General features: G+C 36.9%; 1 protein-coding gene across 2 annotated transcripts in view; it reads left to right on the forward strand.

Moving 5' to 3' along the window:
- Positions 1 to 740: 740 nt before the first annotated feature.
- MMRN1 (multimerin 1) overlaps positions 741 to 21017 on the forward strand; it is a 68321-nt gene continuing 48044 nt past the window's right edge. The window contains exons 1-3 of one of the 2 annotated variants that reach the window (XM_045183795.2): positions 1205 to 1304; positions 2347 to 2414; positions 5976 to 6799. In XM_045183795.2, the coding sequence (XP_045039730.2) occupies positions 6222 to 6799 (578 nt within the window). In that variant the 5' untranslated portion in view covers positions 1205 to 1304; positions 2347 to 2414; positions 5976 to 6221. Of the gene's footprint in view, positions 865 to 1204; positions 1305 to 2346; positions 2415 to 5975; positions 6800 to 21017 lie in introns of those variants that run through there. The other variant, XM_045183796.3, reaches the window with a different exon arrangement.

Consider the following 21017-nt stretch of genomic DNA (forward strand, 5'->3'; position numbering starts at 1 on the left):
GTACTTTACATCCCCATGGCAATTCTGTAACTACCTATTTGTACTTCTTAATCCCATCACCTCTTGATACTTCTAATATTTGGACCTTTTCTAGATATTTTTCTATTGATGTTTTTTTGACTGTGAGTTACATTTTTAAAAGTTTCTTCATTTGTCTCATAATTTTTATTGTTTTTACTATATGAGAGGCATTATGTGTAAAAGATCTTTAGTAAATAACATTTACCTCAGAGAAGGGCCTACCTCTTCTCTGGTCAGGCCCCCACTGTGGGGACTGAGTCATACCAATCTGTGATAGAGCGAGGTCTCTTCTAAACTAAAGTTATTGTAGCCTTAATTAGTTTTAACTCAGCACAGTTGTTAAACACTTTGAGAGCATGATCAGGTTTTTCCCTTCAACTAGACTTAACATTTAGGCAAGGCAATCAATCCTCCAGAGAATTCTTTATTCTTTACAATAGGGGGAAAAAACTTTTTGATCTTTGAGTGGTATAAGGACTAAAATTAAGATGCAATGCTATGTGCTGCCTGACAAGAAATTGGGGGGGCCCGGATGGCCTTAACCACAAGTTCCCTTCCCCACTCTGCTCCAGAGGATAAGGTCCCCTAGACAAAGATTCTTCCTTATCAAGGGGACCAGGCACAGTTTCTGCTTATTCATGAGTAGTGGGTTTCAGTTCCCTTCCAGTCTGCAGAACTTTTTAAACAAGCCAATCACATAATCTGGTGGGAGCCAGTGATCGACCCACACTCCTGATATTAGGAAGCCTACCTCCTACAGGCCCTGGTTGTTCACTCTGTTCCTGAGTACAGCTGCTGTGTGGTGTGTGGTGTTCTACTGCCCCCCGCCCCCACCCCGAGGCTGTGAGTATATGCATCAACTGCTGTCCATCGCCTGCATCCGGTGTCGGGTTTCATGTGTTCAGTCATCCCTATAACCAAGGGTGGAATTTCCCCCTTAACGGGGGTGGGGGGCGAAGAGGAGATGAAAATCCTGTGGGAGATCTCGTGGCCAGTTCTTTTTTTCCCCTAAGATCCACCGTTGTATTTCTACACCATGGATAGTAGTACCTCTCCAGCCTCTTCCTTATTTCCAGTCTTCAAGGGACCTTGAATATTCATTGATGAAAGTCTGGCACACCTGAAAAGTAGTTTTTTCTTTTAGTTCTCTTGCTCTTTACCTGGCCTTTGGAGGGCTATGGCAGTGACTAAGTGGAGCCTTCTTAAGGATGAAATTTCTGGCATCTCTGACACTGCCCCAGGGAAGGGATGAAAGCCCAGATACCTTGTAACAACTTTGTAAGGTGGGAAAATCTAAGCTATTCATTCAACCTTTGCTGGTAGGGGTTGGGGTGGGACCACAGTTTTTTTGTGTTCTGTTTTTTGTTGTTTTATTTTTTAAGAGTTGTTAAGTGGGACTAGACCAGTTATTGGCAATTATTGCCTAAAAAGTTTTCTGTCTCTGTAAGCTGATCATTTTCTGGTCCTTGGCTTTTCTTTGGGGCTCTCAGTGTTTGTTCCGTTGATGTTTCTAGAATGCCAAATTTTCTAGTACCCAGTCTGGGAGACCAGAGGCAAAAAGAAAATCCAGAGAACTCAGTGCGGTGTTGTTCCTTGGGTCTGCTAGCCAGCCTGCTTTGTTTTCTCCACCTTTCAGAGTCTTCTTATATTTATCTTACATATGGTGTCCAGGATTTTTAGATGTAGCAAGAAGAATAAAAAAATGTATGTCTGTTCCCTAGCTCCTGTTGCAGAATCATAAATGACAATCTCTTCCTGGCCAGACATAAATTTTCATTAAGAAATTAAAATACCATTATTTCTAAAATGTTTAAAAGAAATTAGTTTCAAAAACTTTTAAAATTAACTCTTTTATTCCAAGTGTATTGTTCTACTTAAAGAAAAAATATAAAATAAGCAATAGTCTTGCGACCTACCAATATACACATTTTCTTATGAGGGATATTTGGTCGTTTTTTATCAGTGTGTTCTTTATATTCTTAATTATAAAGTTGAATTTTTAATATTAGGACAAAATAGGTGTTTCTGACAACCTATTTGACAAACTAACATGCTTCTCTCACTTAATATTAAGAATTATATTCATTATAGTTTCATAATTCCCTTTACTACCAGTCCACTCAGGCCCAAATTTTATTTTTAATTTTAATCTATTTGTATATCTTAGATTGTTCTGGAATTACTACTGCTTAGTTATCCTTTATTATATGGTTCTGAGTTTTTCCTTTATGATTCTCATCTGTCTGTGATGGTTTCAAAATAAACGATCTCATTTATTTTGAAAACAGATGAAATAGAACAATGGGCTTTTTAAATTTTGTTTAGAAAGGACTAACAAGAGGCAATCTGATCAAAAGAGTACCGTAGGAGACTTTTTAAACCGTATTCATGAGGTGAGTACATATTTATTTAGATTGCTTTTTTCTTCTGTGTGGGTGCATTTGTGGAAGTAGCGCATCTCCCCTAACTCCCTGGCAGATGCTGTTACTGTGTATAGAAGTGCATTCACAGTTTTATTTATTTATCTATTTAACAAACACTTACTGAATGCCTACCTAACACTGCTCTAGAGGCCGGCAATATAGCAGTCTTCCTTTCTCCTGGAGGTTCTGGTCTGGCAAGGGAGAGGGGTATGTTCTCTGCACCGCCCTGGCTGAGGTGGTGTCATCCATTACAATGTTGCCCAGGAACTGAAAGGGTGCCCAACAAAAGTTAAACACTGAAAAGTTTGGGCTAAAACCAAACTTATAAAAACACAAATTTTTCCCTTTAATTTCATGAATTCAGACTAATAACAATCAGATTATTAGCCATATCTCAATAAATATTTTGAGAGAGAACTGGGATCTATCAATTACCAGTATTACCCTAGGAAGTTATTTACCTTCTTTAAGCTTAATTTTCTAACAGTAAGAAGAGAGTGGATTACTTACTTAGCTTGATTGGGATAGTTAAAAAATATGCCAAATTTAACTCACCTAGCACACTGGCTCCCAAAATCACATGTAAATCTGTTTCTTTTCTTCCCCCCTGTCCTTTTACTGAGTGCTTATAAACCCCCTTGTCAACACATACATTTAACAAGTTTTTAATACTCTTCCACCAACATAAAATTGAAAAAAACTTAGAATTTTGTATTTTTTAAGATTTTATTTATTTATTTTTAGACAGAGGGAAAGGGTAGGAGAAAGAGAGGGAAAGAAACATCAATGTGTGGTTGGCTCTTGCACGCCCCCTACTGGGGACCTGACCTGAAACCCAGGCTTGTGCCCTCACTGGGAATCTAACCTGTGACCCTTTGGTTCACAGGCCAGTGCTCAATCCACTGAGCCACACCTGCCAGGGCTAGAGTAATAATTCTTAGAGCCACTAAATGACTTTAAATAATATGTAACACAATATGCAAACTCCTCAATCTAAGATTCTCTTTCAACTCACATATTTTATGTCAACTTAATAATCATTCCTGCTTTTTCTTGTGATTAGAAAATTGATTTGAATTTATCATAAGGGAAAAAGAAAATAAAAATGTTATCTCATCACCTAGGGAGAACCCATTTTGCAATATATATTCCATCCTGTTTATGCTACAATGAAAAATGACATAAAAACCTCTTGATATCATAATATGAGTTTCATAGTTTCTGTCTTATAAAATTAGTAAAGGTAAATAAGTGGCAACAGGGTGAAACACAATTAAATATAAACAATCTTGTAGGCGACGGGTATACAGCAGAATGATGGGGTGCAGGTATATAGAACTCTGATGGTGTAATTTAATCCAAAGATAGTATTTACAGTAGCTAGAAGAATGGATTAAGTGTTCTTCAGGCTGTAATCCCAGAAATATTATTTCTCTTAATTGTTATTTGATGATTATCAACGAGTTTCAGAAAGCGGAATGTAAGATTAGGCCTTGGAGCGCATCTGGAGTACTGACAGTTTATGTCTTCAATTAAGGGGTGATCCGTGCAGCTGAAACCATCAAATGAGCAGGGATTCTCTGGAGAGTTACAGCGCAAGATGGCTGAGTGGACTGATGATGCGATACAGTGCCTTTAACCTTTTGATCACAAGGTCTTTGTAAGCTAGTATGAGGGTAACCAAAAGTCTTTATTGGTCAATACCTTGTAAGAGGCAAAATGAATTACTTAGTTCAATTTAGTTTTTATTACCACTGAGAGCTGTTTGTGATCAGTTGCAGATCCACAGTGACCCTTTGCCAGTAAAGTTCACTTGTCCTCAACAGGACCAAGATATTTTTCTTTAAGACATATATGTGCCATTATTATGTTTGCTTTGTAAACTTTCTGGATAGTCTATTCATCTACTTTTACTAAATCTCAGGAAATGGACTTAAGATGTACACCATTAAATAGAAAAATTTGACTTGGGTTTTTCCCAATTACTATTCTGCTCTAAGTTAAAGGTAGTTGCCTGTGTCTTTTCCAGATAAAGAAACTGTAATGTCTTTTTCTCCGTACTAAAAACTACATTTGTGCTTTGAAAATTGTGCAGTTTATTTGCTCTTTTTAGTTACGAATTGCTGCCTGGATTGTCTTTCCTGGATGTTTTCACTCTCTTACTAACGAGAGGTTTGTGAATTGGTCTGTGGGATATCTGAGAAGCACATGCTTTGTTCTCCATATCAAATTCAATTGCAGTTGCTTCTGATTAATGTGTCTTAGTTTTAATAACCCTATATAACATACTCTAATGTGTCGACAATGTATTCATAGAAATGAATGGGGAAGATTAAGAAGAAAAAAAGGCCTATGACCAAGTAGTTAGCAATTCATAAAAAAATAAGGCCTTATTGCATATCCTGGTGTCCTGTAGGCAGGATTAGGAACAAAAGTTCAATACATGTCGGCGATAACGCATAACCAAACAGGTACTAGGTTTCACGTTTTCCAGTTCTGAACGCAAATGTTACGTGACTGAATATTTAGCAAGTGTCTAACACCTGGCACAGAGGTTGACAGGAAGATTAATTAGATATGGATTTAGTTTGCAGATAACATATAATAGAACATAAGCAAATTGAAAGCCAAGAATATTCTCACTTTCCTTCATAATCTTAGTACCCAAGACAGTGCCTTGATGAAGCCAACTTAGGGTTTAGAATTTTTTATGGATGAGAGAGTTCAAATGAAGTCTGAGAATCAGTGATTTGCTAAAGTAGTGAAATCAGAAATCCCATAAAGCATGTCTACTAGAAAAACAGCCTTAGAAAAGCATTTGATCAATTTAGTTTTCCATTACTGAGAGCTAGTACACTTTTGTACTGCAGTAAAAGCACAAAAGCATTATATATAATCCCATTTTAATGTATTTTCATGGGACTTCACATTTTTTTCATATATTCTTAGTGGTAAAAATACTAATTACCCCCAACCACTAGAAGATCAGAATTAGAAAACAGAAGAAGTAAAATTCTGATTATTCATTCCATTGATTAGTTATGGTAAAAGTTCTGAGAGCAAATTTAAAGTGAATTTCTTGTATACCTGTATAATTCAATTATTTATGCTCTTCCTTTTTATTACTTATGATCGAGATTAACTTTAAGTAGCACTATAGCTGAAGTATATTTATAAAAATAGGTTTTAATATTTTTTCAGTAATTCAGCCTGTGCTATGAGAAAGGGCAGCGACACTGCAAATGAGTTTTGTCTATGTGTGTGCATGCGTACAAGCACTTGAATACAATGTGGCTCTGTTAATGGGGCACAGTGGAAAAGAAGTGTCACAATTTATTTTTCTTAATTTCCTTGTGTAGCAGAACAAAATGTTAAACTCTTTCATTCAGTTCATCCAAACAAATTCCATACTCCCCATCATTGATATGAAGTTCCTCTTCCATGAGTGTACCCAGGAAAGCAAGATTTCTTCATGTTTTTCTCATGGGTTTTCCTGATAACAATCACCTGTGTTTTTCCATTTACCCTCAGCGTCGTCAGAGACCCTTCAGCACTTCCATAGATCCATCCTACCAGAGGTCACAGATCACAACAAACCTACAGAAACAGGAAATCGGGTTTCCTGAGTCCACTGCAAAACACAGAAACCTGTTTCCTTTACACATCTCATTGGCAGAGCTCTGTCTTAGCACATTCAGTGTGGAAGCAGCTGTTGAAAACGCTAGAAGGACTTAAACCCCCAATTTTACATGAGTTTTCTTGCTTCAAACTACTGAGATGAAGGGAGCAGGGCTATTTGTCCTGCTTTCTAGTATATGGAGTGGGGGCTTTGGGCTTAGTGACACTACACAGGCTTGGACTACATCTGAGGGTGAAAACTCCCAGAAGAATGGGACCTCTGCTTCAGCTCTTTTAAATGAAACACAAAGTCTCCAAATGCTTCCAACCACTCAGATCACCTCAGCTGAGCCGGCCACCAAGGCAAGAACCACCGAAGAGAGTCTTTTACAATCATCACTGTTTCCTTCAGAGACAAGTGCCTCTCCCGGTGTGAGAAGCCCACCCCTCACACCCACACAGAAGACGGAAAGGGTGTTGAAGCTACAAACTCTACCCTCCCAATCCAAATCTAGCATCAAATTCAGTCCGGGAGCACAGTCAGTGGTCCTTTCCAACTCCACGCTGAAATTTCTTCAGAGCTTTGCCAGAAAGTCAAATCAACAAGTGATTTCTCCAAACTCAGTTGGCAGTTTGGGAAATCGATCCCCTCGGGAAACGTATCTCAGCAGAGGTGATAGCAGCGAAAGCCAGAGAACCAACTATCAAAAGTCAAGCTTTGAAACAACTAGAGGAAAGTAAGAAACATTCTTTTCTTCTTTTTCTCCCTAACTATAAGATCTATAAGATTACAAGCTAACAGTTAAACTGTCTCACTCCCAGAAAAATGATTTTTATGTTCAAGGTGAAATTAAACCATATTCCAGTGAAGATAGGTTATTTTATCTAATGGGGAAGAGATGAACAAACAAAATGCAGCAATTCTATTTTTTATTTGTTATTATATTTTATTGATTTTGCTGCTACAGCTGTCACAATTTTTCCCTTTTGTGCCCCTCCACTCAGCCCCCCGCCCCTCAGGCAATTCCCCACCATAGTTCATGTCCATGGGTCATATGTGTAAGTTCTTTGGCTACTCCATTTCCTATACTGTACTTTACATCTCCTGGCTATTCCGTAACTACCTATTTGTACTTCTTAATCCCCTCACCTCCTCACCCATTCCTCTACATCCCCCTCCCATCTGGCCACCGCCAAAATGTTCTCCATATCCATGATTCTGTCTCTGTTCTTCTTATTTTCTTAGTTTGTTTTTTAGATTCACTTGTTGACAGGTATGTATTTATTGAAATTTTATTCTTCGTAGTTTTGATATTATTTTCTTAAATAAGTTCCTTCAACATTTCATATAATAATGGTTAGGTATGATGAACTCCTTTAGTTTTTTTCTTGTCTGGGGAGCTCATTACCTGCCCTTCTATTCTAAATGATAGCTTTGCTGGATACAGCAATCTTGGCTATAGGTCCCCGCTTTTCATGACTTTGAGTATTTCTTGCCAATCCCTTCTAGCCTGCAAAGTTGCTTTTGAGAAGCCAGCTGATAGTCTTATGGGGACTCCCCTGCAGGTAACTAACTTCTTTTCTCTTGCTGCTTTGAAGATTCTCTGTTTAACTTTTGGCATTTTAATTATGATGTGTCTTGGAGTGGGCCTCTTTACATCCATCTTGTTTGGGATCCTCTCTGATTCTTGGACTTGCATGTCTATTTCCTTCACGAATTTAGGGATGTTTTCTTTCATTATTTTTTTCAAATTGATTTTCAATATCCTGCTCATTCTCTTCTCCTTCTGGCACCCCAATGATGCAAATGTTGGAATGCTTGAAGTTGTCCCAGAGGCTCCTTACACTATCCTCATTTTTTGGGGATTCTTTTTTTCTTCTCGTTGTCCTGATTGGTTGTGTTTTGCATTCTTATGTTCCAAATCATAGATCTGATTCTCAAGTTTATTCACTCTACTGTTGTTTCCCTATAAATTGTTCATTATTTCAATTAGTGTATCCTTCACTTCTGACTAGATCTTTTTTATGCTGTTTTGGTCCTCACTAAGTTCCTTGAGCCTCCTTACAACCAATATTTTAAACTCTGCTCTTATAGATTGCTGATCTCCATTTTGTTTAGTTATTTTTCTGGAGTTTTGATCTGTTCTTTCATTTGGGCCATGTTTCTTTGTCTCCTCATTTTGGCAGATCCCTGTGTTTGTTTCTATGTATTAGGTAGAGCTACTACGACTCCCTGTCTTCCTAGAGTGGCCCAAGCGGGTTCTCGAGGTGTGCCCTTTGTTTGGGCTGAGTATACTCTCTTCTTGTAGTTGAGCCTTCATTGCTGTTGGCAGGTCTATGGGAGGGATTTACCCAGGCCAGTCAGTTGCAAGGATTGGTGTGACTATTGACCACCAACCTCTATCCTCTGTGGAGGATCAGCTGTGCAGAGGCAGGGTGGTGGTGCTCTGACATGTTCTGTAGCTGTCCACTTGGTACACGGGCCCTGGCATTTCCCACATGCTGCAGGCCAAGGTCAGCCCTCCTGTGTTTTGTGGGGGGTCACCCTGCCTGAGGTATTAAGCCATCTGAGATAACTGCTGCTTGTGCTGGGCTTGGAGATTCCCAGGTGAAGCCAAGCTGTGAATCTAGGCTGGCTACTGCTAGTGTCATGCCTTGGGCCACTTAGCAAAATGTACAGGAGTTGGGGGCTCACTGAGGCCAGCTGTTGATTGTTTGAAAGGATTTAGGAAGTTGTGAAGCTTGAGCCAAGACCAGCCGTTCATATGGAAAAGCAACTGTTTACAGCTGTAAATTGGGTGGGATTGAAACTCAGATATGGCACCTGCCTGCTAGCTCTTGGCTCTGCCCACATTTCTGTCTGGGAGAAAGCTGTCCCCCAGTTCCCACCTTGATGCCAGACATTTCTTGTGTGCCACTAGTGCCTTTCAAGCTGCTACCCCATGCTGGAGCTCAAAGGGAGTGAGTCTGAGTAAGTTTGTGTGTGGGATCTTTGAAAGGAACTGCTTGGGACTCCAGAAGTTTCTTCCAGTGTCTCAATCCCTGCTGGATTTTGCAGCCAGAAGATATGAGGATTTATTTTCCTGGCACTGGTACCCTGGGATTGGGGCCGGTATGTGGCTGGGACTCCTTGCTCCTGAGATATCCCTTCTGAATTTTCATCTACCACATATGGATGTGAGACCAGCCTGTTCTGTGTCTCTGCTCCTCCTACCAGTCTGGATGGATGTGGTTTCTTTAATTCCGTAGTTGTCAGACTTCCATTCAACTCATTTTCTGCCAGTTCTGAGTGATGTTTGTCCTATAATTTAGTTGTAATTTTGATGTGGTTGTGCGAGGAGGCAAGCTGTGTTTACCTTGCCACCATCTTAACTGGAAGTCAGCAATTCTATGTTAATTGAAGTTGTCAGAGTCACTTGCAGAGGTGCTTTTAGTTGGAATAGCTCCTAACAAAGAATGTAACAGCACAGTGACTGTTAGTGTAGTTAGTTCAACTCAAGGGTATGTTGATTTGCTGAGAACCACACCCACAACATGAAATAAAAAATATCAATGTAGTTGGGATGTAAACAGATATAAAAATTGAAACAACCTGGTGGTGTGGAAAATATACTGTTATCAAAATCAGGCCACGTAGTCCTGGGTTGGAATCCTGGCTCCAGTACTATCTAGATCCTCAACTTTGAGCAAGTCAATTGATCTTCCAGAACTTCAGTTTCTTCATATGGAAAATACAGATATGGTGTCAGGAGTACAAGTAAAAAAATATAACTTTGCAGGCTAATCATGCAAGGTTCAAATTAATGGACTATGCTTAGATGCGTTCCTCTCACAGAGAGGTGCTGGACAGACCCTACCTTACCAGTGCTGGGATGCTGACCTATGCCATCATCATGAATGTGAGGGATAGAAAAGCCAATTGTTCCAATTGATTGTGATTTAAAGTTAGAGCAATAAATTGAATTATTGAAGTGAACTTATAAAACAAAACTTAGAAGAGTATCATTAAAGACTTTCAAAAGGACAAAAAAAAGCCTGTGAAAAATGAAGGTCAATATTTTACTCTTTTAATATTCATCTAATTTATCTGTATATTTGGAACACTAAGAGTTTAGTGTTATGAAACTAAACTTTCAAATACCTTTTACCTATAATAAAATAATTTCACGATACCAAATAATGCTTTAGGAGTTTAAGTGAGTTAAGCCACTTATTAACTATAACACATAACTCCAGCTAATCATAGTGGCTCACACCTGCTATGTGAAAGACATTATGTCCAGGCTGCTGTCGGTCTAATGATGGAGAAACACTGTGAGAAAACGCAAGCTGATCGATTCATATTTATGTATTTTTCATTCATTGTATTTCAATGCTTATAGAAAATTTGAAAATATTTAAGTAAATCTGATTTTAACTAAAACATATAGTTGGTGGAATTTGGAAAAATCCCAATTTACGGTAGAACAAATGTTACAAATTATAAAATGTTCAACTTGGGATGAGTAGCTTTTGTCTATAATAGATGTTTTAACAGATATAAATTAAACTTTCTCATGTTTAGTGATGAGAGAATGTGATCTATTAAATAATACTGTTACTTGTGGAGAGCCATTTCTAAGTCACTTACATGATCATCTCTATTAACTATATTTTGTTAAACTCTATAATATAATTTTTTAAACCAATCATATAGAATTCTTAGGCACTCAGGAAATTATTAGAAAATTTTTAGAGCTGTTGTCTTCAATGGATTTTTCAATTGAACAGGAAATATAATCAAAAGATGATTCAGATTAAAATATCATTAAAATTTATTTAGCCTATAGAAAGTCACATATAGTTGTTTCATAATTAAAACTAATTGATAATTAAAATAATACTAGTTTTTTTATTTTTCTTGTCTTTCTTTTTTCTTTTAGTTTTTCTTGTTGCCACCCTTACAGATGTCCCCCATTTTATCCTCTTTTGCCCCCCTCCACGTCAGTTCCAGTCCCTCCACCCTCCGCAGCTGCCACAGCATAGTCGTCTGCTTCCACGGGCTATGCATATATGCGTATTGCTCTTTGGCTAATCTCTTCCAGGCTCCCCATCCCCTCCCCCTGAAGATCTGTCAGTCTGTTCCATGAATCCATGCCTTTGTTTTATCTAAACAATACTAGTATTAAGTAAATTCTAGTCATTTAATTCAAAAACCTCACTTTTAAAGTTTATGAAGTGAAACCTTATTTATTTGATTATTATTTACACATTGCCTGCTATATGCCTAACACTGTGCTAGTCTCTGGCGATACATAGAATTTTAAAAATAAGAATAATTCCTGTCTTCAAGGAATATGTCATATAAAGGTAAGCACCAACATATGAATCATATTTTAAAAAATGTAGTGTTAGGAGAAAACAAATTATTAAAGATGTAACCTACTGAACAATACTTTATTCCATGGATTTTTCCATGAGGTTCTTTCTTTCCTTCTTTCTTCCTTCCTCCCTTCTTCTTCTCCTTCTTCTCCTTCTTTTCCTCCTTCTCCTGCTCCTCTTTCTTCTTCTTCTTCTTCTTCTTCTTCTTCTTCTTTTCTCTCTCTCTCTCTCTCTCTCTCTCTCTCTTTCTTTCTTGACAGAAGGGGAGAGAGATATCAATGTGTGCTTGCTTCTCATGCACCCCCTAGTGGGGACCTGGCTCACAACCCAGGCATGTGCCCTGACTGGGAATCTAACCAGCAACCCTTTGGTTCATAGGCCTGCATTCAATCCATTGAGCTACACCAGCCAGGGCAGGCCTGAGGTTTTCTTTTGGTAATCATTTCCATGAGGTTCAAGTCTTCAAGACTTCTTGCTAATTAGACCATGCAATTAATAATAATATTATAGAGAACTTCAGTCTCTTTTATGGACACAGTGTTGATGCAAAGAAGCCTTTTAAGGTCAAAAGGCTTCATATTTTCATTTGATTAGCAAATAATAATAACAAAAGCAACCACTTTGCAGAATTTGTTCCTAGTTCTGTTCTGAAAAAAATATTTATGTATATATGTAATCTGACTGGAAATTGAACCAGAGACCCTTTGGTTCGCAGTCCCTTGTTCAATCCACTGAGCCACAACAGCCAGGTACTTCTTTACAGAGAGGTTAAGTAACTTAACTAAGGTCACTAAGTCCATTTCAGACAAAGATTCAAATCCAGGCTAGCTGGTTTAAGAGACATAGCTTGCAATCCCTATATTATACTCCTTTAGCAAGTACAGTATTTTAACCCAACTGGAAAAATAAGATGACTAGTTTATGCCCCTGCTTATGAGCCTTTAGAAGCCATTTTTTTTCTCCAGAATTAAGGCCAGATTCCTTACCCTGTTAGTCATACAATGTCATCCTTTTCTGGTTCCTGCTTACCTCCTCAGCCTCATCTTCCATGACTTTCTGGTCATTAAAATTTGTTGTTCTCTGGTCCACTATATGAAGTTTATTAGACCTACTTTTGTGCCCTCTTTGGTCTTCTCCCATCACCTACATTTTTTGTACCTTATAATAATAACTCCAGGAGCCTTCTCAGGCTGTTAGGTGACCCTTCTAACTATTCATATAGCTCTCTTTGAATTCTTCTATGACCGCACTACAAAAGTGTATTATAATGAACCTGTGATCTTCTTGAGTACAGGGACATATGTTCAATGCTAGTGCAGTCTCTGGCTTATAGGTATACAATATTTAACAAACTGAATGTAAAATTTATAGATCAATATGTGAATGTAAAGAGTAATCCTTCCAAAAGAAATATTTTTATTTCTCTAGGATAAAGCCTAGTTAATTTGAGTTAGCTTATTTGTGATAATTTGAGATTTAAAAAATAACGTTTTTTTTTTCCTGCTGCTCTTGAAATTTTATAGTGATTCTAAATAACAGTGATATAGTGATTCTAAGTAAATACTTTTTTCTATAGGTTTTTTTCTGGCATATTTTGGCTCATCTTGTATTCTTTCTCATCTTAGCACTGTAGTAACTCCTGGCTATACCATAGATGTGGTTTTCTGTCTAGCAGGGTTTTTGTCAGTAACCAAACACTTTGAAATAAGCATGATAAAAAAAAGAATTTAGGATTAATGCATTTATGCATTTAACAAGTATTTGCTGAGGACCTAATCTGTCTCCAGCACTGTGCTTGTGCTAAAGGTGAAACAATGAACAAAAACTCCAAGTGTTCTGCTCTCATGGAATCTACAGACCAGTGGGAAGGACATGGGGAGGAAAAACAGTAACAACAAATGCTGATGCTGAATGAAGCTCATGAGAGTATATAACAAGGTACACGGCCTACACTGGAGGGAAGTAAGCCTTCCTTGAGAGGATAATAGGTAAAATGAGGTATTGGTACACATCAGCTGCTAACTTAACTTCTCCCCCAACCCCAACCCTTGCACACACATGACTTGGATTTGAATCTTCACCATCTCAGTGAATGGATAGTTTCATAACTAGAAACCTTGGATATATTCTTGACATTTTTCTTTCCCTTCCAGCCTTGATCTGTTTCATCAGGAATTATTCGTGGTACCCTTTCCAATGTATTCCAGATTCCTCAGCTGTTCTCCACCGTCACTACACCATCCTATTCCTAGTCTCCATCATTTACCACTAGTCTCCTAATGTGTCCACATTTCTACTCTTACCTTCTGTAATACATGCTCCACTCCACCTAAGAGATCTTTTCATTATTTTATTAATGCATTTCATTGGGTGTAGGACTTGTCTAATTTTTTTAACCCTCACCTGAGGATATATTTATTGATTTGAGAGAGAGAGAGAGAGAGAGAGACATTGGTGTAAGAGAGAATCATGGATCAGTTGCCTCCAGTATGTACTGAGACTGGGGATAGAACTTTCAACCTAAGTATATGCTGTGACCAAAACTGACCTGCAGCCTTTTGATGTATAGGATGATGCTCCAACCAACTGAGCCACCTGGCCAGGGCCATACTTATCTATTGTGACAGGTGATATTACATGCTAATAAGAAAGGGAAGTATGACATCATTATTTCTTGGAATTTTTAGATTTACTTATCTCTTAGACTTAGGGATTCTTTTTACTATGTATCACTTTTTTGCATATTCAAAATGAAAATGTAAAGGAAATTGACTATACTGACTGAAAGATACCATTGATTTCAAGATATATTTTTGATTTCAAAGATGTGTGTCTTAAGATCTGTGGAATTTTGTGTTTTACTCACATACTCAAAATCACTCAGTAGCTTTCTATTACATTTAGAATAAAATGCTGAATCCTCACCATGGCCCACAGGTCTTGCTTGACATGAGCCCACTTACCTTTATGATCTCCTCTTCCATTACCATCCAAGCTCACTCTGGTTCACTTCCTCCAGCCACCCTAGCCTTCCATCTGGTTACTGACCAGGTCAAGTTAACACGCATCTCAAAGAAACTTTCTTTTCGCTCTTGCTAGAATGCTCTTCCTTCAGTGTTTAGAATGAGGTACTTCATTTCCTCATGAAATTGCAACTTGAATGTCCCTCCTCTGACTACTCGGTGTAAAGTTGCCGTCCTTATCTTATCCCCCTTATTTTTCTTCATGAAACTATTTGAAATTATTAGGTCTCTTTATGTAAACAGTTGTGTGTTTTATGTCTTTCAATAGCAGAACATACATTTCATGAAAATAAGAACCTTACTTTCCTTATATACTATTCTATCACTGCTTACAACATTGCCAGGCCACAGAAAGGGCTCATGTGGATGGATTTGGAGTTTAGAGTAGAGATCAACTGGAGATACAAATCTGGGCAATATAGAAATATGCATACTCCTGAGGAGGTGTTATTGTTTTGTGTTTCTTTTCCTTTTCCTTTTTAATAAAAGGGAGAAGTGAGATAGGGCAAAAACCAGAGGTAGTCCAAAGAGGTTTCCAATTTTTAATTTTATACACAGAATCTTCATAAATGTGGTAAAAAGTTGATGAAAAGGGCCAGAAGGAAAATAAAGGTTGGATAAGAAACAACATAAATATTTTATTTGCTGAGTTTAGTAATTTGGTTTCTGTTAGAATTTCATTTGTTTATTCTTTTTCTATAAGCTACCTGTTTTGCTGTATCTACAAGTAATGGCTTAAGTTAAATGAACTGTGACTTCTAATATAATATGCAAAATTGTAAGTTCTATAAGTCTTTATTAGACTATATGTAAATAGAAAAACTTTAAATATCAGACTTTTAAAATTAATGTTTGAAAATTATAAAAACCTTAAATTAATTCTGCTATCATACTATGCACTTTTCTGCTTATTTCTGTGAATTATGAGTAGATTTTAAATATTAAAAATCTGATCAATAAAATTTATTTGTTGTCTTAGTTCATTCAGGCTGCTGTAACAAAATAACACAGACTGGGTGGCTTGTGAACAACAGAAACTTATTTCTCACAGTCTGGAACCTGGAAGTCTGAGATCAGGTTGCCAGCATCGAGGGGTGACGGCCTTTGCCAGGTCCCAAGCTTCCCTAGCCTCATATGGTGGAAGAGGTGAGGGGAATCTCCAGGGCCTCTTTTATGAGGGCACTTAATCCCATCGTGCGGGCATGCTCTCATGACCCAGTCGTGCCCGAGCACCCACTTCTAAATACTATCACACTGGGCATTTACACTTCAACACATGAACTGGGTGGGGGCACAAATATTCAATCTATAGCAGGTGTAGTTTGCAAAGTTATTGTCAGGCCGACTGGCATCCAAAGGGAATTATTCTCACATGTTCTAAAATTCTGAAGAGAACCATACCATTAAAGAGTCTTTCTTTTTTATCTCCTTGGAAAATAAATGCATCCACTGTATTACTGCAGTGAAAACTAATACTACATAGAGTATATTATGTATCTCAATGTTTTTCAGTTTCCTTTTATTTTATTTCTTTGATATTTCTGCTCAATAAATTACTACTGAATATATAAGTACATATTGTATTATACAAGCTAGAATTTAACAAGTATTTAGTCCAGGTAATGACATGAGAAATTTTTGTATTTCCATACCTTATGTTTTTTTTAATATAAAAGTATTATTTAAAAATGTATAACTTAGGGGAAAATGCTGAAAAATTCAATTTTCAGGAAAAACTGGATTATGTACAGAATTAAGCATCACAGCCTCTTGTTAGCCTGACTTTCCTGAAACTTCATGGTCTGCACATTGGGAAGGCTCAACACCTGCTGGAGCAAACAATTCACTTTTATCCCTGAATATGTGGAAGTCACAGTGTGGGGGAAAGAAGCAACAGAGAGAGAGGAAGGGAGAGAGAAGGAAAAAGAGGGAGAGAGAGAGAGGGAAGAAGGAAGAAAGAAAACTAGGAAAAATAAGACAAATTTGTGAGAAAGATTGTATTGAAGTAACTTTAAAAATTATTACCTATAAAAATATATATGTTATACCTATCTAATTTAATGTACCTCTTAAAATGTACTATTATTGGCTTTAACTTGGAAAATAGGTTGGATCCCAAAAAGGAAACTTTATGCACACCCTGGGATGGGGATGCCTCAGCTCATTCTCCTACAGTTTCACACTGAGATATGGTACATGCACAGGAATTTGTGGTTCTGAGGCACTGTACAGTCATCTATCATCAAAAACACAATTATATTCATCATACTGTGCCTACTATGGAAGACTAATTAATGAGGGCTGACAAAAGACTTTAATTGCAAAAGCTGGTATATAAAAAGAGGTTTCTTCTTAAAACCTTAGTTAACCAGCAAACTAAAGTATCAAAATTTCCCATAGTCTGAGCTTTGCATGATTGCCTTTCAAAATGTTTCAAATATTTATTTACATGATTATTTTATAAAACTAATTAGTTTCAAATATTTATTTATGTGATTTAAAATAAACATAATGTAGAATTTTGAAAAAAGATGGCTGTATAAGCGTACCTAACACTAAAGTAAAATAAATTACAAACATGATTTTTTGTTTGCAAATAGTTAATTTTCTTATGGAGATTAATATTCATAAAAACTTATCTTTTAGACTATTAGCCAAAAATGAATATAAACAAATCTAATACTTTATTGATGTGTTATTTACATATCCAGATTCTTTTTACTAAATCTAAATACTTATTTCTGATGTTTATTATTTCATATTATATATATTTTCTTTGGACTACTTTCTCATTTATTACTAGTGAACTACATGTAAATTCTAGACTCTCAAATTAATGCTTTGATAAAGGTCTTTCCTTTTTAGTTAAATTGAAATTCTTATAAAATAAAGATTTTATAACATTTGGGAAATATTTATGTTTGTAACTTCTTAAGACTATAGAGATATTTTGAATATATTTCTTCTGAGAGGTAAGCTTCATCATATGAATTGAATATAAATGATTGTAACTATCTTCTCGAATCATTTTCTGGAAATTTTTATTGATGATACATACACACACACACAGTTTTGGTTAAGACAAATTTATCATGTTATAAAAGAAGTCAAAATGGAACCATCTCTCTGAGGTGAAAATTGGGGAGATATATACATAAATTCTCTTTATTAAAGATCCTACTGAACCCTCTGAATTTTTAAATATTACCAGCCTCCCAGGCTTTTACCTAACACTCAACTATGCCTCTCTGACTTAAAAAAGTATAAGCTCTCTATAAGAAATAACCATTTCTTTTCCTTGTACCTAAAAATAACTGCAGGCTACAAATCCAACAATCTATACATGCTTTAATAAACTGATAAATGCCTAAGGGAAAGGACTAAGTTTCCCATGGAATTTAATTTAAAGAGAAAAATACTTAATCCCTCATAGAATAATTAATTTATGTTGTCACTAATTTATCTTATGAGGAACACTATTTTGTAATCATAAGGCTATACAGGCTTGGAAATACATTAAACAACAACAAAACCCTACCTGACCATTACTAACAGCAAAATTATGAAACTTCAGTGTAGCACATAATTTTGTGCTAAACCCCATACACAGCAATTAAATTCCCACATATTCAATGATGGTGAGATAAACAAGATCTGAACTTCTCAAAGGTGGTCGTGTTTTTAATAAGCTTTTACTTCTTTTGTAAATCCAATTTCCAAGAGAAAATTATGTACCATTAACTAGTTTATGTTGGAATTTTGGTGGTTTACTGAGATTTCTAGTAAGTGTCCTCAGAACCTAGTATTTTTATGCCGTTGTGTCAATTCAAGCCACAGGTTATCTATCAAAGTTTAAATGTTCAGCCTTGTACCAACAGGACGACAAGCAGTTTATTAATCTCAGTTGTAAGGACTAGTATAAATGAACAGTGTAAGTTGGAGTATTGTCTTTTTATCTTAAGGAAAATATTTGTTGTGGCCATTACTTAAATGAAGTTTTTGTTGCTTTGGTGGGCCCTCTGCTGAGGATGAGAATGGACATCGCGGAGCCATAGTGAGATCAGGGTACATTTCATGTGGCAAATGACCCATTTATGAAATTTTCTTTTAAATTTAATCTTTTCACTACCTCCCTGGAAGATGGGGTTTCTAAAATGTGTCAATCAAAAGTAGAGTAGATTATGTATTTACAATCCCCCTCTTAGTTCATTCCCACAAGATTTCAAGCAGTATAAGTCAGATGAGAATCCTTTCTCTACCTTGTTTTGTGTGTTCTGCAAGCTCAAGTTTGTAAATAACCAAGAATTTCTGCTTTTCCCTAGAGCAGCAATTTTCAACTGGTGTGCTGCAAGAATTCTTAAAACACGCAATACCTGAGTACTCAGTCAGAGGCACCGATTTCTTTCCCCTTAGACTGTCAATAAAAAAAATGACAACAGCCGGCACAACAGTAGCTGTTCCTAGTTTTTTGGCAGATGACAAAAAATATTTTTTGTGTGCCGCAAAACTTTAGTAATTAGTTGATGTGTGCCATGAGATGAAAAAGGTTGAAAATCACTGCCCGAGGAGAAACCTTTCACCCATTGACTTGTCAAACCAAAGAATCAATACAAGCTTTTTCGGTACATGTGGCTGCACCGAAGCAACAGTGCTATTACCCTCAGAGAGACTCCCCGCTGCGGTCTGCTGCTGGAGGGCTGCCACCCCAGGAGACCTAACCACTGCAAAGCAACTGCTCGCCATCCACCGCAATCAGATTGGAAAACTACAAAGGATTTCTAGATTTAAGCACACTGCTCGTCTGGATCTTTACATTTGTCTTTATACTGCCTGTCGCCATTTTACCACGCCTGATTTTCTATTTTTAAACTTTTATCTTTGGATAATTTGATTTTAAAATTGTATTTACATGTTTAACATCCCTTAATGAGCTTACTGCATCATAGCATAAATCTAATTACAAGTCACACCAGCGGCTCTTTGGCTGCGGATAGTTCTCCCATTTTACACTGGATCAAAGGTCGCTGGGCCACGAGCAACCTGATGATGGGTTTTTTGCTTACTCTACTGTTTGAGGCTTGAGATGATTTTACTCCTCAGGATTTTAAAAGATCTCTGAAGATGACCCTGTTATTTATTCTCACAAACATTATCTATACATATGTAATGTATGTATGCCTGCCTGCCTGTTTATATATGTGCATCTATCTATTTCTTTTTCAAAACCCAGCACATGTAGGGAGGGTGCTACTGCTCATTTTCCTGCCTCACCTTTCACCCCCCATAGTCATTCAGCCAATGTCCATGTGACATACAGTGTAACTATGCTTCGCGCGAAGTTAGTCATTCACTGTCATTGGGATAATCAGTGCATTTGCACCAAGAATCTAATTATGTTTAAAAATATTTCTTTATGTAGTCTTCTTACCTTCAAATCTTTGTTATTTTTATCTCTTGCTTTTCCCAGTTGTTTCCATTACTTTTGCAAGTACCACCATGCTTTAACAAAATGTGCCAAAGGGTCTTTTCATGTCTTCATGGAACTGAATTGTTAAACTTTTAATTCAAAAGAACCTTGCACAATAAGAGATGGTGCCCAATTTTCCTGTCTTAGAGGGATGAATGACTCATTCAGCTTTATTTGTAGAAGAACATTGGGTTCTAACAAGCCTAACTATCCCAAAGCAGCTCATCTCTAGCTTTAGTGGCTCTGCCCTGGTGTGTTCGCTCTTTGGTCTTAAACACTCAGGTTGATTTTTGCATCATTTGAATTATTATTTTTACTTTTAAGCAGAGTGGTTTTCTTACATTCTACTGATTCAGAGACATACATTTCACACTGATGTGGACTTGTAGTGGTTTGATTTCAGTCACATAACTCTTCTTTTAGTACTATGTTCTGCAAATCACCTCTGCTCCCCAGGTTGTGGGGGTGGGAGGATCTGTCATAGATGAGAGGAAAAAATATAAATTAAATGTAACAAGATATGTATTCACAATGGAAAAATAATCATAGAACTAGAAAAGGAGAAGAAAAGCCCCATGTATATCCAATCATTCACTCAAACTATAGTTATTGAGGCCTTTCTCCAGCTCAGTATAGGATATTTCATGATGAAATACCTGGTATTGCAACCAGGAATGAGGCTGCTCCTTCTTTTCCTAAGGAGTGTCTATGTATTCTACTGTCTGCCTTGAGTTAGAGCAATAACTTAGATCACATATTACAAGCACAGTACAAAATTTTTCCATACTCCCAACACCACAAGGTTTCATCCATTTGTGTTTGATAATTTCCATTCTTATATGATTTATATTTAATATTTTTATGCAATAGCAAAAAAAAGTGCTCTGTGTTGGCACATATTTAATAGTTAACATTAATTCCCTCTTCATTCCCTACAGCTCTATGTGTAGCATTAATACGTATTTTCAATGTAAACGTTCTTAAGAGGAGGAATATCTGTAAATATATCCTTTTGCATGTCTTCCACCAAAATATCATTTAAAAACAGGTGCCCTGATAAAGGCTTTTTTGTCTGATCATGACATTCTTGTGGCAAATGATGTT

This window comes from Desmodus rotundus, chromosome 4 (assembly GCF_022682495.2).
Source record: "Desmodus rotundus isolate HL8 chromosome 4, HLdesRot8A.1, whole genome shotgun sequence".
Lineage (NCBI taxonomy): Eukaryota > Metazoa > Chordata > Mammalia > Chiroptera > Phyllostomidae > Desmodus > Desmodus rotundus.